Source organism: Babylonia areolata, chromosome 2 (genome assembly GCF_041734735.1).
Source record: "Babylonia areolata isolate BAREFJ2019XMU chromosome 2, ASM4173473v1, whole genome shotgun sequence".
NCBI lineage: Eukaryota > Metazoa > Mollusca > Gastropoda > Neogastropoda > Buccinidae > Babylonia > Babylonia areolata.
The window spans coordinates 65744839-65767937 of record NC_134877.1 but is presented as its reverse complement, the minus strand read 5'-3'; the positions used below and the strand labels follow the sequence as shown (position 1 = coordinate 65767937).

General features: G+C 39.6%; 1 protein-coding gene across 1 annotated transcript in view; it reads left to right on the top strand.

Annotated features, from left to right (window-relative positions):
* The window catches only part of LOC143276411 (bifunctional 3'-5' exonuclease/ATP-dependent helicase WRN-like), a 54747-nt gene that overhangs the window by 7077 nt on the left and 24571 nt on the right, over nucleotides 1–23099 (top strand). The window contains exons 6-16 of the mRNA XM_076580899.1: nucleotides 2055–2129; nucleotides 3417–3499; nucleotides 4246–4352; nucleotides 7979–8085; nucleotides 10819–10976; nucleotides 11690–11781; nucleotides 12444–12516; nucleotides 16308–16416; nucleotides 17082–17183; nucleotides 18501–18581; nucleotides 21357–21483. Coding sequence (XP_076437014.1) covers nucleotides 2055–2129; nucleotides 3417–3499; nucleotides 4246–4352; nucleotides 7979–8085; nucleotides 10819–10976; nucleotides 11690–11781; nucleotides 12444–12516; nucleotides 16308–16416; nucleotides 17082–17183; nucleotides 18501–18581; nucleotides 21357–21483 — 1114 coding nt within the window. The remainder of the gene's footprint in view (nucleotides 1–2054; nucleotides 2130–3416; nucleotides 3500–4245; nucleotides 4353–7978; nucleotides 8086–10818; nucleotides 10977–11689; nucleotides 11782–12443; nucleotides 12517–16307; nucleotides 16417–17081; nucleotides 17184–18500; nucleotides 18582–21356; nucleotides 21484–23099) is intronic.

Sequence of the window (23099 nt, the reverse complement as noted above, 5' to 3'; positions counted from 1 at the left end):
AGTGCAGCAGTAATCATTGACAACAATTTTCTGACATCCAAAGCCACACCCACTTCCATGCCCTCTTGACTTACACCACTCCTTTCCTCCCCACCCTCCCAGACTACACTTCATACCTGCCCATATTTCTGTCTGTCACTGTCCTCTGCTCAGGACTGTCAGCTACGACAGATGAGATAGACCAGTCGATGACTGTTGATGTCAGTTTCGTCACTGTCATTGTTATAATCTTCATGTTCAAATGACTCGTTAGACAAGAGAGATTAATCTCTGTCATTAAACCTGTCCATTATAATTTGCACAACCTGCAAAGTTGTGTAAATCCGCTGACTAAGACGACTTTGCTAGACAAAGTTTTAACACCATTTTTGCATATAAGCCAAAACCCCTTTCCATGCTCACTGCATGTGGTCCAGTTAGCAAACCATTATAATGAAGAAAGGGGTATTCTACTTGATGTATGCTTACCCAGATGATGAAAAAATGGGAATAGATGCAGGACTCCAGTGGGCATCATAGAGGCACTGTGGCAACACTTTGTGCAGGATGTCAGCTGACGTCTTATAGGCGTTGAATGGGTTAAGAAATACTACTTTACTGAAAAGCCCTGTTTTCATCATTTGTGTGTAGTTTTGTTGTGATTGTTTTGTTGTTGTTTTTTCTTTAACTTGAAATCTTTCTTGGAGATACTGAGTGTGGATAGAGCATACAAACAGGATCTGTAATATGGAGATTATGGACTTATTGTATTTATAGACAAAATGCCCTTTGCTTTGTGTAATAAGGAGATATATGAGTATGGACTGATCAAAAGAGCAAAACACTCTGTGCTGTCTGTAATAAGGAAATATATGAGTATGTACTAAAAATATGAACAGGAGACATTCTGCTATGTGTAGAACGTAAACAGAACACATACAGTAATAAGGAGATACACAGTAATAAGGAGATACTTGATTGTGGACTGAGTATACAAGCAGGGCACATTGTGCTGTCCATGATACAGAGATATATGAGTGTGAACTGGTGGTATGAACAAAATGCACTGAGTTATATATATGTGATAGGGAGATGTTAGTGTTGACTGATTGTATAAACAAAAGGCTCTGTGCTATTTGCAATGAGGAGTCAGTGAGTGTGGACCTAGAATATAAACAGGACACTCTGCTATGTGCAATAAGGAGATATATAAGTGTGGACCTAGAATATAAACAGGACACTCTGTGCTATGTGCAATAAGGAGATATATAAGTGTGGACCTAGAATATAAACAGGACACTGTGCTGTGTGCAATAAGGAGATATATGAGTGTGGGCCTAGAATATAAACAGGACACTCTGCGCTATGTGCAATGAGGAGTCAGTGAGTGTGGACCTAGATTATAAAGAGGGCACTCTGTGCTATGTGCAATAAGGAGATATATAAGTGTGGACCTAGAATATAAACAGGACACTGTGCTATGTGCAATAAGGAGATATATGAGTGTGGGCCTAGAATATAAACAGGACACTCTGCGCTATGTGCAATGAGGAGTCAGTGAGTGTGGACCTAGATTATAAAGAGGGCACTCTGTGATATGTGCAGTAAGGAGATATATAAGTGTGGACCAAGAATATAAACAGGACACTCTGTGCTATGTGTAATAAGGAGATATATGAGTGTGGACCTAGAATATAAACAGGACACTCTGTGCTGTGTGTAATAAGGAGATATGTGAGTGTGGACCTAGATTATAAACAGGACACTGTGTGCTATGTGTAATAAGGAGATATATGAGTGTGGACCTGTATTATAAACAGGACACTCTGTGCTGTGTGTAACAAGGAGATATATGAGTGTGGACCTAGATTATAAACAGGACACTCTGCTATGTGTAATAAGGAGATATATGAGTGTGGACCTAGATTATAAACAGGACACTCTGCGCTATGTGCAATAAGGAGATATATGAGTGTGGACCCAGAACATAATTTGTTACACTGTGCTATGTGTTATCAGGAGTTATGTGAGTGTTGACTGGGTGTACAAGCAGGACATACTGTGCTGTGTTTCAGGGCTGCCAACATCCCTGCCTGTTTCATGGGATCTGCACAGTCCGATAATCCTGCCGTTCGCGCAGGACTGTTCAGGTACTGTAGACAAAATGGCCTGCCACAATGTCTTCCAGACACTGCTCAGAACATGGTTGCTTGCAAGCTGTTGGGAAATTGGAATGCTGTATCATCCCAAGTGCTCTCTCATACAGTGTGTGCTGATGACTGTGACTGATAACTGAAATGATAAATGATGCAGAAGATGCTTGAAATCAGAACAATGTTTTGTTATGTTAGCGGATGATGAGATGTTTGAAATAATAGATGACATGAATACATCAAAAACTGCAAATTTTATTTCCATTCAGTTCATGATGATGTCTGCAATTCAGTTGACTGAAATGATTGTACACCATATAAACTTAAAGAGTGACTAATTTTATTTGATAGATATATTTGTAAAATTTGTCTGATATTCATATGATGAAATGCCAATTAACGTGGGCTGCAGAAGGTGGTGTCATTCCCGTTTTACCACACAAACCTTCAATTTGACAAACACTTATTTCTGAGGATTAGCAAAAACTATCTTGTATTGTTATTTGAACAAATCATATATGATTTTCATGCGTAAAACAAAAGACTATGAAAAAAAATTGATATCCTCTGGTAACGACCATCACATTTACCAGGTTTTGGTTTTCATTTTTGTTGTAAAGTACTGTTTGAATTTGGGAACATGAGCAAACCCATTTTCCAGATTTTGACAACTTTGACCAACAAACTACCCCACCCACCCCATAAAAAGCACATCATTGGTACTGAGAATTTTTTGTGTTTTTTTTGTCTAGTTTACAGTCTTTGTTATTTAGTGCATTCAAATTTCCGTCATTATCCCCATCTTGTGCTGTATGCTGTGTAGTGTCAAGAGTATGTTCTACTGGATGTAGTCACAGTGTGATGTGTGGGATACTGGAAAGCTGTTGTTTTAAACAGGGTTCATACAGAGTCGAGAACGATGGGGAAAGAGAAAATCATTTTCAGGGCTGGAAAAGTCGTGGGGAAAATATTTTTCCCTTCAGTGTGTGGAAAAGTCATGGAATTTTATGAAACCCTTGACCAGTACTGCATTTAAACAACAACAACAAAAAAGAATGAACAAACAAAAATTGATGAAAATCGAACATTGATCCAGGATATCCACCAATCTCTTTCATCAGTTGTGTAGCAGATGATCTTTCTAATTATTTGGGCTGTGTGTTCAGCATGGAAAATTTTTATTCTGGTCTGGAAACAGTGTGTAGTTTTCTTTGGGAACTCTGTTTAAATGCACAGCTAAGAGACTGATTGTATTTGTTCTGTTTCGTTGTTTTTTTTTAACAGGAATGAATATCGTCTGTTGTACATTACGCCAGAGTTCGCCAGCTCAGCTGTTACACTGCTCACAGATCTTCATGATAAAATTGGTTTGTGAACATTTGGATAATATATAAATCCGTTCAGAAATAATGTGATCTCTTTTTCTTTCTTTTTTTTTTTTTTTTTTTTTTTTTTTTGAGAGGGGGGGGGGCTGAATAAAACCTTTAGCATCACACATCATTTTTAAGCTGAGACACTCTGTTTGCTTAACAAATTTTTTTATTGTTAAATGCAGTGTTTTTTGTGTATTTGATGTTTGGATTCCATAAGAAAGGAAAGTAGGAACAAAATGTAGAAAGTTGTGACAATTGTTTTCATTCTAGCTGTGCACCTTCATATATATTTTTAAAAATCATTTTCCAAACAACAATTTTATTTAACATGTTAGAAGCTTTGAAAGTCATTCATATGTTTTTTGGTTGTTGTTTTTTCATATAATGCTTGCATATGCTTAAACTTCTTTTCCTTTTGAATTGTACAAAATTTATTTGAACACAGTGAAACTTGAATGCTAAGGAAGTTAGCTGGTTGCTTTGTGACAGGTGAAGGCATATTTAATTAAATTAAATGTGTGTGTGCATGCGTATGCATGTCCATGTGCATTCCGTCTTAAATCTGTGAAGTCGCCAATATGTACAAGATTCAAGGTTGGGAAACTGTCTTGAAGTAAAAAGCAAACACACACAAATAAACCTGATTGTGGTGTGATCTTGAATAATTATTGTGTGGTGAGGAATACACCTGATTATTACTGAGTTGTGAGGAATAGACGTGATCGTTATGGTGTGGGCAGGAATAGACCTGATTGCTATAGATGAAGCACACTGTGTGTCCCAGTGGGGTCATGACTTCCGTTCAGCGTACAGATCTCTTGGACAGTTGAAGAAGGAATTTCCACAGGTGAGCTGAGTGTACACACTGCACACTGATTGGTGTGTGTAACTGGAATCCACAGTTCAGAGTCTGAAAATTATAAATGTTCTGAGTTTTGCAAGAGTGTGTGTGTGTGCGTCTTGTGTGTGTTTCCACAAGAAGAAAGGTTTGTGAATTTTCTTTATATCATTGAAATGTGCTGTCTTACTCTGAGGACATATTAACTGGTGAAGACCCACCATATTTTATTGCGTAAAAGAGGGAACTCAGTGGAAATCTAAGAGATTCAGTTTTTGATTGATATAGATACTTATATAGTGCATATCCTAGATCAGAGAAAAAGCTCAGTGCTTTGTTAACATGCCATCATTCACACAACAAGCTGCCTTCGTGGACAGAGCCGGCTGAGAGCTGCCTTTAGGCACTCATCGGTCATTTACTGTGGCATTCAGTCAGGCTTCAGTCACAGACACACACATGCAGACACTTTTTCATACTAAATCTTGCCAGGGACAGCTCTCTTTTTGCTGCAGGTTCTTTTACATGCTTTAAGTGCCTGCCACACACGGGACCTTGGTTTATCGTCTGATCCAAATGATTAGCATCCATACCTCCATTCAAGGTCAAGTGGAGGGGGAGAAAATTGTGACAAGTTTGAAATGTTTATTATTAGTGATGACGTTTATGATGATGATGATTATTATTGTTCAGACTGTACAGGTTCTTCTTTACTGATTGTCGCACTGAATTTGCTTCTTACAATTATAGCCAAATTGACAAGAACTGTGCTTTGTGGTGAATGCTTAGGCTGGTTGAAAAACATTGATTGACTCAGTCAGGAGTTATGAATATATAGATTTTTAGGTTGTCATTTGTGAACACTTGTTTTGCCTTGGAAACATGTACTTCTTCTTCTTCTTCGTTCATGGGCTGCAACTCCCACATTTACTCGTATGTACATGAGTGGGCTTTTACATGTATAACCGTTTTTACCCCGCCATGTAGGCAGCCATACTCCATTTTCAGGGGTGGAAACATGTACAAATGAGCAGAATACTTCTTCTTTTTTCTTTTTTTTTCTTTTTATCTGAACTTTTTTTGTCACTGCAAGATCAGACTTGAGTCTCAGATTGAGCTATGCAAGTAGACTCTTTGCAAAGAAAGAAAAAAAGGAATAAGGAAGCGTGTGATAATATTTTTTTGTGCGTGTGGCATTTGAAATGAAAGAAAAAAGAGGAGTAAGGAAGCATGTGAAAATACTGTATGGCATTTTGTTGGAGGCTGACTTGTCATGAGTTGATGGGCACAATAGCTGAGTGGTGAAAGCATTGGACTTTCAATCTGAGGGTCCCAGGTTCGATTCTCGATAACTGTGCCTGGTGGGTAAAGGGTGGAGATTTTTCTGATCTCCCAGGTCAACATCTGTGCAGACCTGCTAGTGCCTGCATCCCCTTCATGTGTATACACATGCAGAAGATCAAATATACATGTTAACACACTCCATGCCAGGAGTTTTTGCCCTTGCGAACTCAGGGTTTGTATAGGATGGGAAAAAAATTCTCAAAAAAAACAAATAAACACCCAGACAATTTAAATTTAGTATGTGTATTCATTGAATGTTATTCCATATTTGTCCAAAAAATTAAATTATTTACTCACCATCTTGTTGTTGATCGTGGTATCCATTTTTTTGTGTATTTTGTAGCATTTTTGTACCCATCAGAAAGGTATACCAAGTGTCCTTGACAGCTTACAAATGTTCCACATCACATCCAAACACTATCTGAGAAACTAAAGGCCTAATACATGCAAGGAAGTGTGAACAGGTGGTGGAGAAAGTTGAAATTCACACACACACACACACACACACACAAAAATGTCTCTACATAAAAAAAAAGGAGTTGACTGTACACAAAAACCTGATGCATTATCACTGACAATAGTCTTGTCTGGAGTGAAAAAGCTCATGGCAGGTGATGTTGAGTCCTGGGCACAGCTTCACACAAAGTAGAACTCCACAGTTTGGACACCAGTTGGAAGTTTGGCATCTTGGTGTGTTGTGGCACTTGAACAGGTTTTCACAGACCTTGCACCTGCGGTAGCTGGTCACTCATATCCACACAGCCATGTTGGTGATGTAGTCTTGTACTGCAGCTGGCTTCTGTCTTTCAGGACAGTGTCGTGTTGTGACACTGACCATGGTGGTTGGCAGCATGACTGTTGTCAGCACGTGAACTGGTTTTTTGTCCTGCCGCTTCAGCACAGCAACATGACCTGCAACCATACACACACACACAAATGGTCATGCAGGTCTAACTCTTTCTTCTTATTGTTGTTTAAATTATTTGTTTGCTTATTCCCTAGTTTATTCTAAGTATTTATGTGAATGGAAGAATAATGTGGTAAGTTTTTTTTACATGTAGTCAAAGAAAACCACCTTAGATTTTTTTTTTTTTTTTACAATATTACAAACAATAATGACAGTATCATCAGTATTAGTACTATTATTGTCATTTCTATAGCACCTTGTTCTACAAATGAACTCCATGTTATTGTAAGACAGAAAATAAGTAAACATATGCATGCAATCACACACACACACACACACACACACACACACACAGTTGTACACTTGAGCATGTGCCGTTGTTTTCTTTCTTACACACACACACACACACACACACACACACATATATATATATATATATATATATATATATATAAATACATACACACTCACCATTTTCAGTCCAGTCACTGGTAAAAACACCAGCAAAGTCCTCCGTTTCCTCAGTGATTTCGTTGTCAGTGTCAGTCAGCTGACATGTGTTCAGGACTCACTTTTCTCTCCACTGTAAACACCGTCTTCAGCGGCCGAATCTATTTCTAGTTCATCGGGATATGGTTCAAAATCACTGTCCGACAAATCAACATAATCTCCTTCAACATTGGAGCCTTCAGTTTGGATCATTTCCAAAGCAGCTTCAATGCTGTGTTGCATTTGACCTCTCCTACCGTGTTGAACACTTCGATGCAACACCATCTTGTTAAACAACTTGCAGAGCTGACCGAGGGTATGCTTCGTTGTCGACTGCTAATGAGCGTGTCATTTCACACACGCTGTGTGTGTGAATGAAAAGTTGACCGAAGATAACTTAAGAATCAGCTCTGCTTTTGAGTTTCGCATCCAACACGTCGGTCCAACAGCGCGACTTTTCAAAATCCAAATCCGCATATGCAGACATTGGCATCCAACGTTTTGTCCGACGACATCCGCATATGCAGACAATGGCAGCGAGTGAGTTAAAGATCCTGTGATTCATATCAGTGTTTGATGGGTTTGGAAACCAGAACATAGCCAGTATGTACACCCCCGAAAACAGAGTATGGCTGCATACGTGGCAGGGTAAATAAACTAACTGGTCATATACGTAAAATGTTACATGTCTGTCTGAGTGTGCATGTGCGTGTGCCTGAAATCTGAATGACACAGGAAACGAATGATGAGCACCGAATGGCAGCTGTCAGTCGGCTCTACCCCGGTAGGCAGCCTGTTGTGCAAATGACCCCATGTCTATAAAGCACTTAGAGCTTGGTCTTTGACCGAGGATAGGCGCTGTGTAAGTATCCATATCATTCATTCATTTCCCCAGGTGCCAGTGATGGCGCTGACAGCAACAGCGACAGTGGACGTGCGACGTGACATCTGCCGCAGTCTTAACCTGCACTCGCCCACAGTCACCTGTACAAGCTTTGACCGGTGAGGATGAAACGGCTTTAGTGTCACATCTAGTGGCTGCCTTTCGTGGTGTTAAGAGATGCCAGCTGTTACTATTTTGCTGTATTTTGTTACACTCAGTCACAGTTTGTTCTGACATTCCACCAACATCAAAATTGTTCCGACGAATTCTTTTTTGACTACATTGCATGGTCACTTGCTTTCCTGTTTTAACATTAACCAGACACTCTAGACCTATCTATCAATCACAAGGCCAGGGCAGTCACAACCAACCTTGGTTTCACGTGATGATGCTCAGCTGACTGCATGCATGTTTACATTGAAACAGCATTGAATGGATTAGTTAGCTTAATCATTTCCCCGAACAAGAGAGAATGTGGCTAAATCAAGTTGCATCTTGGTCAAACAGCATCTGTGCCGTTTCGATTGCTGAGGTGGTTCAGAGTCCGAGTGTTCCTACCAAATTCAAAATGTCCCAACCAAATTTCCTCGTTCCTGCAGACACTTGGCAGGGGTTGGCATCTCTGGACGTTTGATTCATTTTATCTGTTTCTTTTTGCTTGTGAATAATGTGTTTTCTGGAATATCAGCGCTGCGAACTGACAGCGTGCTGGCAATCATTCGCATGTGAGCGAACCTGCGTGTAATCAGAGATAACTCAGATGAAAGGATCACTGCTGTCTGTATATAACTGGATGTGTCAGTGCTGTGTTGTTGTCAGCACACGTGTCAATCACAAGTCTGCCACATAAAAAAAAGAAAGAAAGAAAGTGAATCATAACCAAGACTCACTTGTGATACACTTAAAAAAGAAAAAAAAATCTAATCTTTAAAATGTGTTCTGTATTTGTTATTATAAAGCTTTGGGTTAAAAGAAAAAGAAAAAAGAAAAAACGTCCCAATGGCAGATTCGAACCCCGCGTGTTTGGGTGAGAAGAAACTGTCTTACCCAATACACTGTCATGGCTCCTTAGCTGACGTTCAAAAATATAACATTTAAACATGCTTTTTTAAAGGGCGATAAATCGATTGTGGTATTCGCAGTAAGAACACTGTTTAAATCATATTATTCTGGTGTATCTTGGGCATTCAAAAAATCTTTAAGGGCAATTAAAAATTCCCTTAAAGTCCACGGTAAAGGAGACGTGGCTATCGCCACAATCACACTGCAACATTTAGCCGTTTTCTCTGGATCTAGATAGATGTACAAGTTTTGTTACACCTGGTTGACACGGTCGATTCAGTTTCTCTTTTATGTTCATTCTAGTTTTATAGTTTTAAAGTTGATATGAAAATTGAGTATTTTGTTAAACTAATAACATGTAGAGCCAAGTACAAGTACTTCTAAACGCCGTATGAAGTGAAAAGTACTTCATTTGGAGAAAAGTCAAGACTGGAAATTTTTACGTTTCATCAATTCAAGGGTATTATTCTCATGGTTTATTGTTTTAAACTATGAATTCCGACTGATTCTGTGGATATTTTTATGGCAGTTTTGGGCATAATCCAGTAAGTGATGAGGCGTTCACAAATCTTTCTCTGAATAAATATTTAACGGTCTCCTTCGCCAACTTTCCATCACATGTTATCGTGTATTGTCCATTGAATATAGGATTGAATGGGCAGGTCAACAACTTGAAACAAAATGGCATTGTTCGCGTTCACGAAGAATATGAGCACACGCTTTGAATATGTATAAATATGTGTACGCAATTGATTTTTGTCCATGACCTTCAGGGCTCAGCCAATAGATCTATAAAGTCCACTTGTTGTATTGATTTTAGTATTTTCCGAAAAAGACCACTTGGGCGAATGAACATAGTGAAAGCCCTGTACACTGAGAGTAAAACACACAAGCTTTTTATGTATTGAGTATAATTTCAAAATATAATGTTTAAGATGAGAAAGATCAGTTTAAAGCAAATTAAGCCCCCTAGCATTAATTACAGATTAATTTCCCCTTTTTTACAATCTGCACCAGAGACATGCAAAATAAATATCACTTCCATGCTTAGCAAAAGAAGTTCCTGTTTGAACAAAAAATGATAAAAATGACTGCTGTTGTTGTTTTGTCAGAATATCAGATCAAAGTTCCATGTTTAGAGAATAAAAAAAATATATATAAATATAACAGTAAATCCAGTTTGCATATAATTTGGTTTCTTTTTTAATTTTTTTTATGCCCATCCCAGAGGTGCAATATTGTTTTAAACAAGATGACTGGAAAGAACTGAATTTTTCCTATTTTTATGCCAAATTTGGTGTCAGCTGACAAAGTATTTGCAGAGAAAATGGCAATGTTAAAGTTTACAACAGACACACACACACACACACACACATACACAGACAACCGAACAACGGGTTAAAACATAGACTCACTTTGTTTACACAAGTGAGTCAAAAAGAAAGAAAAAAAAGTGAATCATAACCAGAATGATTTCCCTTGCAGTGTGACAGAATTAGTAAAATTAACATTTGAGGAGATATCAAGGCTGAGTGTGTGGAGTGGAATATGCTGTGGATGGTTTATAGAACTCTAATACCCATTTTATGTTTAATGAACATTCACAAGTGATAACTGACCAGATAGTATATTTTGAGTGAACAGTGCAAAATGGCATATTCAGCTCAACATTTTCTGGTCAGCAATCTGAAAAAGGGGCCATAAAATCCAACACACTAATTCCACACTAGTTCGACTAAATCTGTGTCTCACAAGCCTGGTGAGCTAGGACAGAGCGCTGTGTGTTGCAGACCCAACTTGTTCCTCTCGGTGTCTGGGAAAACCAGCATGGCAGCGGACCTGAAGAGTCAGATGGCTCAGACTGGCACAGACTGCCAGTTTTCCTCCCCCACCATCATCTACTGCCTAACCAAGAAGACCACCATGCAAGTGACTAACGTGCTGGAAAGTGAGTTACAGCACTCGTGCTCCCACAGAAACACAAAGCACTCGTGCTCCCACAGAAACACAAAGCACTCGTGCTCCCACAGAAACACAAAGCACTCAAACAGAAACACAAAGCACTCGTGCTCCCACAGAAACACAAAGCACTCAGAAACACAAAGCACTCATGCTCCCACAGAAACACAAAGCACTCATGCTCCCACAGAAACACAAAGCACTCGTGCTCCCACAGAAACACAAAGCACTCATGCTCCCACAGAAACACAAAGCACTCGTGCTCCCACAGAAACACAAAGCACTCATGCTCCCACAGCTGAATAGTGCATGTAATGTGTAAAGGGGTGTGAATTGTTGAATATCTGGGGGTTTTTTACCCACAAGATCAAAACACATGAGAGAATTTCACATGCAGTTTGAGGAGAACTGACCTCCATCCCCTAACACAACAGACTTATTAAGATCTTAAAGACATTACCCCTAATCCAAACATTTACATATTTTGCTCACAGACCTGCAGACAGAATGCTTATTCATACACAAGGTATTGTCTGACATAGCATTTTAAAAAAGCTCTAGAAAAGACGAAAGATTTATTAAATGGGTGGAAGGTAATTTCATTCAGAGTTGAAATCTGATCAGAGTTTTCCTTTTCACATGCTGTGCACGGCTGTGTTGTGATCTGTTCCACTTGATGTGGGTTTGGTGGGTGTGTGTCAGGTCTGGGTGTCTCCTGTTTACCCTACCACGCCGGGTTGTCGCTCAAAGCCAGGAAAATGGCCCATGCAAGTTTTCTCAATGACAGAGTGCAGGTCAGTTACTGTCAGCACATTGTCTGGCTACACACTTCGGTGTACTGTGGTCAGGAGGACCGTAAATGATCGTTCAGATTATTCTTTAGTGTTTTTAGGAAAAAAAACGTGTGTGAATAAAGTGAGTTTAAGTGATTATCCTTGTCTCGTTTGTTACAGTTCATGTGTTTTTGATTTCCCATTGTTTTGTCAAAAAATTTATACCTACAGAGTTTATATAATCACCTTGTCATGGTTATTTGTGTTTCCCATTATTTTGTCAGAGTGTTTCTCCATGTGTCTGGTACACGCATGTTCACACACAACACTCGCCCATGTACATGTATACAAAGGCCTGCATATTGTCTCACACTTTTATGCATAGCATCTGATTGATATTTTACTCAAGAATGTGACTGTTGTTTCTTCAGTACAATCATGCAAATTAGTTTGAACAAAAAATGAAATTAAATTCCTGTGCGTTGGAATCTGAAAGCACATATCTGATCTGATCAGTTAAATTACACTTTACAGTGGAGGGAAGAGGTGATGTTTGTTTTGTTATCTTCTTTATTTCAATCATTTGACATATGCAATGTACCTATTAGTTGATTTAATTTATGGATATGTAGATGGCTGACTATTTACTGTACAGTTTTTGAAAAGTAGATTGGTGTGTGCAGGTGGTGGTAGCAACAGTAGCCTTTGGGATGGGCATTGACAAACCTGATGTGCGAAAGGTGATTCATTATGGCGGTAAGTGGGCTGCTTTTCTTCTGCTGCTTTCATGAGCTGTAAGTTCCATTTCACTTGTATCTGTGTGAGTGGGGTTTGACGTGTGTGACTTTTCATCCGGCTCCATTTTACTCTGTTTTCAGGGGTATGCTCACGTTTTCTTAACCCACCAAACTCTTGACATGGATTACACGATCTTTACTTTCAGTAATCTTCTTCGTTCATGGGCTGCAACTCCCACATTCACTTGTATGTACACAAGTGGGCTTTTACATGTATGACCGTTTTTACCCTGCCACGTAGACAGCCATACTCTGTTTTCCAGGGTGTCAGTAATACAAGTTTGAAGACTGAATGTTTATGTGTGTGTGTGTGTGTGTGTGTGTTGTTTTACACTTGAAGATCAGATTTATCCACGGAGACAACAGAATGACATTCCTTGTTAAATCGTCATTGAAGGATGGCTAAGCCAAATAGCTTTTGAAGATTATCTAGACATTTTGCCATTGTGCTATAGCATCCCAATGTTGAAACTCAGAACAAGTAATCACAAGCTACCAATTGAGAAAGGGAGACACAAGAACATACCACAAGAAACAAGATAATGTCATCTTTGTGACACGAATCGAGTGGGAGACGAATACCACTTTGTCATGGAATGTCCTGCAGTTCAAAATCTCTGCATTCAGTATTTACCTAAGTATTATAGAACATGTCCCAATTTCCACAAACATGCAACATTAATGTCTATTAGTTGTACGAAAAAGTTGCTAAATTTAGCTAAATTCATTAAAGAAGGTTTTAGTGTGTTTCATTAGGAGCCAGTTTCAGTCTGGATCCTTTACCACTTATGCCTTTACTGTACTTGTTGAATAGGAATTAGAACAATGACATGTGTTAATCTTGACACTGCATCCCGTACATATCCATTTGTAATTGCATGATCATATTTTTTAATATGTCTTTTTCTCTCCTGTATATATCAAACCAATTCCAGTATTTCTGGCATATGGGTGCTAAAATAACAAATGATTGTGTATTTTATTTTGTTACACCATGTCATTGTTATTGCTATGCTCCAACTAACCCCCCAGTTCCCAGTTCAGGCTCAACAAGTCAGATACAGAGCCGTACTGTAAATCTAAGTTGTGATCTGTGCATTTGTCTATGGAGTATTGCTTTCGCTATTCCTGTTGCATTGTATCAGACTGATGATTACATTTGGCCTTTTATTTTTTATTTCATTTTATTTTTTCCCCATTTGTATTATCCCCCCATTTGTTTCTTCTGTTTAAAATATCTTTGCTCTTCCTCTGTGGCCGTCATCCTGTTATTGTCATGTTTCCTTGTTTCTCTATGACTCAAAAGAGTTAATGGGAATAAACAAACTCTGAAGGTTTTCCTGTATTCTGGCAGCATGGGTTACTTGTTGGTATTCAGCTTCTGTTTCCTGTGTTGTCACTGACTGTATTCTGTGACTACTGTTGATATGTATATACAGTGCAATACTATGCTCCTGTCTGGTTATATATATACAGTGCAATACTATGTTCCTGTCTGTGGTTATGTATACAGTATAATACTATTTTCCTGTCTGTAGTTATATATACAGTACAATACTATGTTCCTGTCTGTTTATTGTATACAGTATAATACTGTGTTCCTGTCTGTGGTTATATATACAGTACAATACTATTTTCCTGTCTGTAGTTATATATACAGTACAATACTGTGTTCCTGTCTGTAGTTATATATACAGTACAATACAATTTTCCTGTCTGTGGTTATATATACAGTATAATATTATGTACCTGTCTGTAGTTATATATACAGTACAATACTATTTTCCTGTCTGTGGTCATATATACAGTATAATACTATGTTCCTGTCTGGTTATGTATACAGTATAATACTATGTTCCTGTCTGTGGTTATATATACAGTATATACTATGTTCCTGTCTTTGGTTATGTATACAGTATAATACTATGTTCCTGTCTGTAGTTATATATACAGTACAATACTGTGTTCCTGTCTGTGGTTATATAATACTATGTTCCTGTCTGTAGTTATATATACAGTATAATACTGTGTTGCTGTCTGTGGTTATATATACAGTACAATACTATTTTCCTGTCTGTGGTTATATATACAGTATATACTATGTTCCTGTCTGTGGTTATATATACAGTATATACTATGTTCCTTTCTTTGGTTATGTATACAGTATAATACTATGTTCCTGTCTGTGGTTATATATACAGTATATACTATGTTCCTGTCTTTGGTTATGTATACAGTATAATACTATTTTCCTGTCTGTAGTTATATATACAGTATAATACTATGTTCCTGTCTGTGGTTATATATACAGTACAATACTATTTTCCTGTCTGTGGTTATATATACAGTATATACTATGTTCCTGTCTTTGGTTATATATACAGTACAATACTGTGTTCCTGTCTGTGGTTATGTATACAGTATAATACTGTGTTCCTGTCTGTAGTTATATATACAGTACAATACTATTTTCCTGTCTGTGGTTATATATACAGTATAATATTATGTTCCTGTCTGTGGTTATGTATACAGTACAATACTATTTTCCTGTCTGTGGTTATATATACAGTATAATACTATGTTCCTGTCTGTGGTTATATATTCAGTACAATACTATGTTCCTGTCTGTGGTTATATATTCAGTACAATACTATGTTCCTGTCTGTGGTTATATATACAGTACAATACTATTTTCCTGTCTGTGGTTATATATACAGTACAATACTATTTTCCTGTCTGTGGTTATATTTACAGTATATACTATGTTCCTGTCTGTGGTTATATTTACAGTATATACTATGTTCCTGTCTTTGGTTATATATACAGTATAATACTATTTTCCTGTCTGTAGTTATATATACAGTACAATACTATGTTCCTGTCTGTGGTTATATATTCAGTACAATACTATTTTCCTGTCTGTGGTTATATATACAGTACAATACTATGTTCCTGTCTGTGGTTATATATACAGTACAATACTATGTTCCTGTCTGGTTATATATACATTACAATACTATGTTCCTGTCCATGCTTTTTTTATTTGTGGTTTTGACCATAGTCCTTTACTGTTGTGACACACCGCATTCACATTCTGGCATTGCATGACATCAATGTCTGCCTGTGGACTGCTGATACTGTGACTGCGACAGATGAACCAGAGCGTGGCTGTGTATGGGGGGTTCGGAATGAGTGGCAGCATGGATGATGAGACTGCGAAAACAAACAAACAAGCGACAAACTAACAAACTGGTGGTACTTTAAACTCTCTGCTCTAAAGTTGACATGACTGTTGTGACATACAGCTGCTGCTTCTTCTTCTTGTAAGGGCTCTAGCTCCCATGTTCACTCGTATCTACGAGTGAGCTTTTACATGTATTACTCTTTTTATCCGGTCATGTAAGCAGCTATTTTCTGTTTTCAGAGGTGTGCATGCTGGATAAGTTCTTGTTTCCATATCCCACTGAACAGTGAATTGGATTACAAGATATTTAACATGCATATATGATCTTCTTCATGGGTATACACTCTTAGGGGGTCCAGGCACTAGCAAGGCTACATATATGTTGTCCTGGGGGATTGGAAGTATCTCCACCCTTAACCTACCGGGTGGGCCGAAACATTGGGATTGAACTCCGGAAACTCAGGTGACAATCCAGTGCTCTAAGCACTCGGCCACCACACCTGTCTGTACTGGTACAAACACTGGCTGTTCTGTATTAAGCGCAGTGATTTGCATTGTGTCCTCAGCTCCCAAGGACATAGAGTCCTACTACCAGGAGGTGGGGCGAGCAGGGCGTGATGGAATGCCCAGCTCCTGCCATGTCTTCTACTCGGATGCCGACTTCATCATCGGCAGGTTGTCAGCTCCCAGTCTTGTCTATAACATTATTAGACAGAATGACATTGCACAGAATTTTGTTCTCACTGTTGTGGGCCGCTATAACTTTTTTACTTTGAAATGCATAAAGGTGCAAAGGCATCTTGGTAATTGGGAAATTGGGGTTGTAAGTCTGTTCCAGTAACCAGATGTTCTGGTATGCAGATTTTTTTTTTTTTTCAAGAAAAGACAAGCTTTAAACAGGTGACCTTAATTGTACTATCAGCAAATTACTAATGAATGTAATTATTGAAACAAGGGGATTTATTGAAACAATGGCATTTGAAGAATTGAGCAAAAAATGGTTGAATAGGTGCTTGGGGGGCAAATTATATGATCAAAATTTCAAAGTCTTGCCAAGATTTGGGCATATGTAGTGCTGGAGACTTGGTAAAAGATTCTCTCTCTTTTTCTGTGTTGGTGGGTTGAAATTATTATGACCACTCCTATTTGTGTGGGGAGGGGTGGGGGTGGGGGGTGTTATATGTATGACCATTTTTACTGTGTTTTATAGTCAATCATACCCATTTTTGGGGGTTGGGGGAGGGAGTTCATATTTCCAAATGTATTCTGTGTGTTTATTTTACTGTCTGATTATTTATTTACTTTTGGGTGTGATTTTTTGATTTTTTTTTTATTGGCAGACATTTCCTCAAAGACATTCGCAGCGAAAAGTTTCGGGAACACAAGACTCGGATGATGCACAAGATGCAAGAGTATTTGGCCACCACTTCATGTCGTCGCAGGTAGGGGGCACCACTGTAGAGGACTGGATGCGATCATTATTGATTTGATTGGAATTGATATGGATACTTATATAGCACCTATCTTCAGTTGGAGATCAAACTGTAAGCTCTTTTCAAACTCATTTGCACAACAGGTTGCCTACCTTGATAGAGCAGATTAATGGCTGCCATTGGGTGCTTATCATTCATTTCCTGTGTCATTTGATCAGATTTCAGGCACATACACATGCACACTTAGACAGACATGTAACATTTTACATGTATGACCATTTTGTTTATTTACCCCGCCATGTGAGCAGCCATACTCCGTTTTCTGGGGGGAGTGGGGGTGTACACTGGGTATGTTCTTGCTTCCATAACCCACTGAAAGCTGACATGGATTACAGGATCTTTAACATGCGTATTTCATCTTCGCCATGCGTATACACACAAATGGGGTTCAGGCACTAGCACTGAGGTCTGCACATATGTTGACCTGAGAGATTGGAAAAATCTCCACCCTTTACCCACCAGGTGCTATAACCAAGATTCGAGCCCGGGACCCTCAGATCAAGTATTCAGCAGCGATCAGGCCCTGTTTTTGCAAGGTGTTGTGTCCTTGGGAAAGGCACTTTTACCCCGATTTTCCTCACTCCACCCAAGTGTTGATGGGTGTCTGATTTCAGATGGGGATGGTTAAAACGGCAAAAGGAAATTGTGCTCCACCTTCTTATGCCAAGCCTTACACACAGTGGAATGCACTGCCCTGATGGCTATTGTGGGTTATGGGAACTTCAACCTTAACAGTCATTGTTTGGATAGATACAACATTCAAGTTATATCAGTAATGACTCTAAAGGGTGTAAAGAAAATGTGGAACTGGTATTAGGATATTTAGTATAATGCTAATGGATACCCTGTATGTGTGGCTACATGCATCTGTGTATTTGGAGCAGTAGTGGCTGGGAACATGACGGTGAACGTCAGGTATGTACTTGGGGCATACACTCAGGCCGTAACTTTGGTCCCAATGCCCAAGATGGTGCTTCCTCTTTATTTCAGAAAGGGATTTGAACACACACAGGCCACAGTAGCAGTCAGTCATGACCCTCGTTTCTTTTCTCTCAGTTCTCTCTTCCTGGTCCGTGACCCCTCCCCACCACCACTCTTCCCTTCCCTTCTGTCATCTGAGGCTTCCTCTGCCTTCTCTGCCCCCTCCCACCTGCCACCCACCCCCACCCCCCAAAAACCCCTCCCTTCCAAGCTCCTCCAATTGCCTGTTTTTAGCATGAATGTTAAATTTTGAATGTTGCGTGTGTGTGTGTGTGTGTGTTGCAGGTTGCTGCTGAATCATTTTGAAGGGCGGGAGTGTCTGGATGTTGGAGGCACTCAGAACTGCTGTGATAACTGTACCCAAAGGTCTTTGATTTGGCCGAGTGTGTGTGTAGGGGTGGAGGTGGAGGGGGGGGGAGGAGTCTGGGGCAGTTTGTTTTGCAGATGTTTGAAGTTCTATGAGAATGTTGTATTGAGGATGGGGGAAGGAAAGGGATGGGTGAGGTAGATAAATATAGTCAGTGTGTATTGAATAGTTCATACATCAGAAGAAAAGTTATTCTAGGTACTTGACACAAATGCCCACACCCCACCCACCCACCTCACAAAAAAAGAAAAAAAAAGAAAAGAAAACAAGAGAGGCAAGGCCTTCAAGACTCACTTGTGATAAATTAAGTCCCCTAGCATTAATTACAGAGTAATTTCCCTTTTTTACTATCTGCACCAAAACGTTTGCAAAAATAAATAAAACTTCCATGCTTAGCAAAAGAAGTTCCTGTTTGAACAAAAAATGATAATAATGACTCCTCTTGTTGTTGTGTCAGAATAAGAGGTCAAAGTGCCAAGTTTAGAGAATACAAAAAATATAAATATAACAGTAAATGCAGTTTGCATATAATTAGGCTTCTTTTTTAAATTTTTTTGTGCCCATCCCAGAGGTGCAATATTGTTTTAAACAAGATGACTGGAAAGAACTGAAATTTTCCTATTTTTATGCCAAATTTGGTGTCAAATGACAAAGTATTTGCAGAGAAAATGGCAATGTTAAAGTTTACCACAGACACACGGACACACACACACACACACACACAGACAACCGAACACCGGGTTAAAACATAGACTCACTTTGTTTACACAAGTGAGTCAATGATAATAAACCGGTGTAAATACAAAGCTGCACACACAGAGACAAACAGACGGAGACAGACACACACACATTTTTGTATTTTGTATTTCTTTTTATCACAACAGATTTCTCTGTGTGAAATTCGGGCTGGTTTCCCCAGGGAGAGCGCGTCGCTACACTACAGCGCCAGCCATTTTTTTTGTATTTTTTTCCTGCATGCAGTTTTATTTGTTTTACCTATCGAAGTGGATTTTTCTACAGAATTTTGCCAGGAACAACCCTTTCGTTGCCGTGGGTTCTTTTACGTGTGCTAAGTGCATGCTGCACATGAGACCTCGGTTTATCGTCTCATCCGAATGACTAGCGTCCAGACCACCACTCAAGGTCTAGTGGAGGGGGAGAAAATATCGGCAGCTGAGCCGTGATTCAAACCAGCGTGCTCAGATTCTCTCGCTTCCTAGGCAGATGCGTTACCTCTAGCCTATCACTCCACATGCACACTTGCACACACACACACACACACACACACAGACACACGACCTCCTAGATGCACGTCTTATTATCAGATTTCTAAACATTTTTCAGTTATCAGATCTGCTTTGTGTGCGTGACCATATTGGGTGTGATGCGTAGTGCCTCTTCTCCTTTGTTTGTGACTCTGCAGGAGGTCTGCCTGCTGGCCTCAGTTGACATGTTCCAACTTCAGAGCAGCTCATGGCTTTTTGTCCAGTTTTCCTTCTCTTAGAAAATTGCCTGTTATGGCTTACGAACTCCACCTGTCCAGCTATTTAACCCATAGCTGGGGGTCTGGTTCATGGGCATCAGGGCATGTCCACACACCAGTGGGCCTGTATGCCGCATGTTTGGGGGGCCAGAACCTCCTCCATCATGATTGGTTCAGCCTGTGACCCTCCTTGAGTGGAGAGGCCAAGATCTAGTTTAGTTATCGCGCCAGTCATCCGCACCCGTGCCGCGTTAGTCGTCTCCATCCTGCCCCGTGTCCCACTGAAGGAACACCCACATTGACGTGGCATGGAGGTGCGACTACGGAGTTCACTCTTTCCCCGGAGAGGAACAGATCTTTGCAGGACAGATCTGCTTTGAAAAGATCGGAGTGGAGGAATAGCGCAGATATTTAGGAAGAGAATTCCAGACAAATTGAGCAATATAAGAAAAAGAGCATTTTCCATGCTGGTTTAAGCTGATGCATGGAACATCAGTGTGTACGGCAGCAGTTAATTAGAGGGTGTATTGTATTGTAATGCATTACTCTTTTTACACAACAGATTTCTTTGCATGTGATTTGGACTGCTCTCCCCATAGAGAGCATGTCGCTGCAGTGCAGTGCCACCCTTTTTTTCTGTCTGCAAGGGTATCTGTTTTCCTGTCAAAGCAGATTTTTCTACAGAATTTTGCCAGGGATAACACTTTTGTTCCATGGGTTCTTTTATGTGTGCTAAGTGCATGCAACACTTGGGACCTTGGTTTATCATCTCATCCAAATGACTAGCGTCCAGACCACCACTCAAGGTTTGGTGGGGGTGGAGAAAATACTGCCAAGTGTGGGATTTGGTCTCGTACACTCAGATTCTCTTGCAGTGGACACAATAGCCAAGTGGTTAAAGCGTTCAATCTGAGGGTCCTGGGTTCGAATCTTGGTAACAGCACCTGGTGGGTAAAGGATGGAGATTGTTCCAATCTCCCAGGCCAACATAAGTGCAGACCTGCTTGTGCCTGAACCCCCTTCTTGTGTATATGCAAGCAGAATATCAAATACACACGTAAAAGATCCTGTAATCCATGTGAGTGTTCGGTGGATCATGGAAACAAGAACATATCCAGCATGCACACCGTCTATATGGCGGGGTGAAAATGGTCATACACGTAAAAGCCCACTTGTGTTCTTGCAAGAGAATGTGGATGTTGCAGCCCACGAACGAAAAAGAAGATGATTTTCTTGCTTCCAAGATGGATATGTTACCACCAGGCCACCACAACACCTTGGTTGTGCACAGGATTGAGAGCAGTCAACGGAAGGGCTTGCAGAGCAACAGGGACTGGCAGACCCCGGAGACACTGGTGCCTCAGGACGAAGCTGTGGACCTGGGCAAGGAGGTGCAGCAGCTCTTCACCGCCATTGAGGTGAGCGTCCGCTTCCTGGTACCCTGGTGTTCATCTTGCTTTTGGGTCTGGACGCGAAATACCTCATTTTGATCAAATAAGATTCTTGCTTCACTGCCGTTTAGGTGAGCATCTGGTTCCTGTTATTCTGGTGTGTGTGTGTATGTGTGTGTGTGTGAGCATACATGCACAAGTACTTATATTGACATGAACATGTGTGTGTCCAAAATTCTACTGTATCAGTGTTTGTGTATGATTTTCAATGTATGTTTGTATCTTTTTATGTACTATCTCCCCCAATATTCCTTGTGGCCCTGGTGCACTTGGTAGAAAAGACATGTTCTGTTTTATTCTGTTCTATTCTATCTTGCATTCAGGTCTGGATGCAAAATATGTTATTTTGATCAAATAAGATTCTGGCTCCACTGCCATTGAGGTGAACGTCTGGATCCCCACCCTTCTGGTCTGGGTCTTTTCACCTCTTCCACCACAGTTCTGAACTGCGTCCTATCCATGCTGTGTGTGTGTGTGTGTGTGTGAGCAAGTAAGCTGGATGAGTTGTGTGTCATGATGTCTGCGTGAAGTTTGTGTAAACTGATTGGTTTGTTATGTCATTGTTTATGGATAATGAGTTTTTTGTGCATGTAAAGCACTTTAAGCTCTATTTGAGAAGAACGCTTTGAGCTCTGTTTGAGAAAAATTGTTGAATAAGTGCTCATTATTATTGTTATCATTATCATTATTCTTGTCTGGTGGCAAATATGTAATTTCGATCAAATCAGATTCTTGCACGCTCATTGTGATTTGGTCAAAATGACATACTTTGCTCCAAGATCTGAATAACATATGTACTGACTTGCCTTCGATCTAAAAAAAAACAAAAACAAAACTCACCAGCAAAACACGATTCACTCCTGTGTTCATTCAGCAAAAAACAGAAAACCACTGCACACATTCATCATGTTACACTGCAAAATATAGACACCAGTGTGGACAGTGTATGAAATTTACTGGCAGAATATAAAAAGGTATTGCCAGTTTGGTAATGGAAAGGAATGGAAAGAACAACATCTTGAACATTCCAAAATCCGAAAAATAAAGAATGCTAACAAAGTTTTTCAACAGTTGTGATATCTGTAGATCCATCTGGATAAGGAATGTTGAAGAGCTGGAATAACACTGCTTTGATCAAATAAATGGTGATAGGCTATGAAAAATGGATGTTGCGGTGAGGGTTTGAGAGTGTGTGTTTGAGATCTGTGAACATTGTAGTATATGCAATGTTCCTCTGTGTGTGTGTGTGTGTGTGTGTGTGTGTGTGTGTGTGTGTGTGACAGGTGTCATTCTTACTTGTTAAAGGGGGAGGAGGCCCCTCAATGTATTCCCTGTGACGAGCCTCTCACTGTGAAACACATACTCACTGACTGCTGGGATCTGCATGACGTTAGACACAGACATTACACAGCTGATTCTCTGAGAACTTTGTTTCGTGATGTCCCTCAATGGACACTAATGGGCTTCTTGAAAGAAGTGAATATTTTTAATCAGATTTGAATGTTTTAATCTCTGGAATCTTTTTTAAAACTCTTCGAGTGAAAATCTGGAAGCAGTGACTGGTTTTGATTGTACTTTTTTTT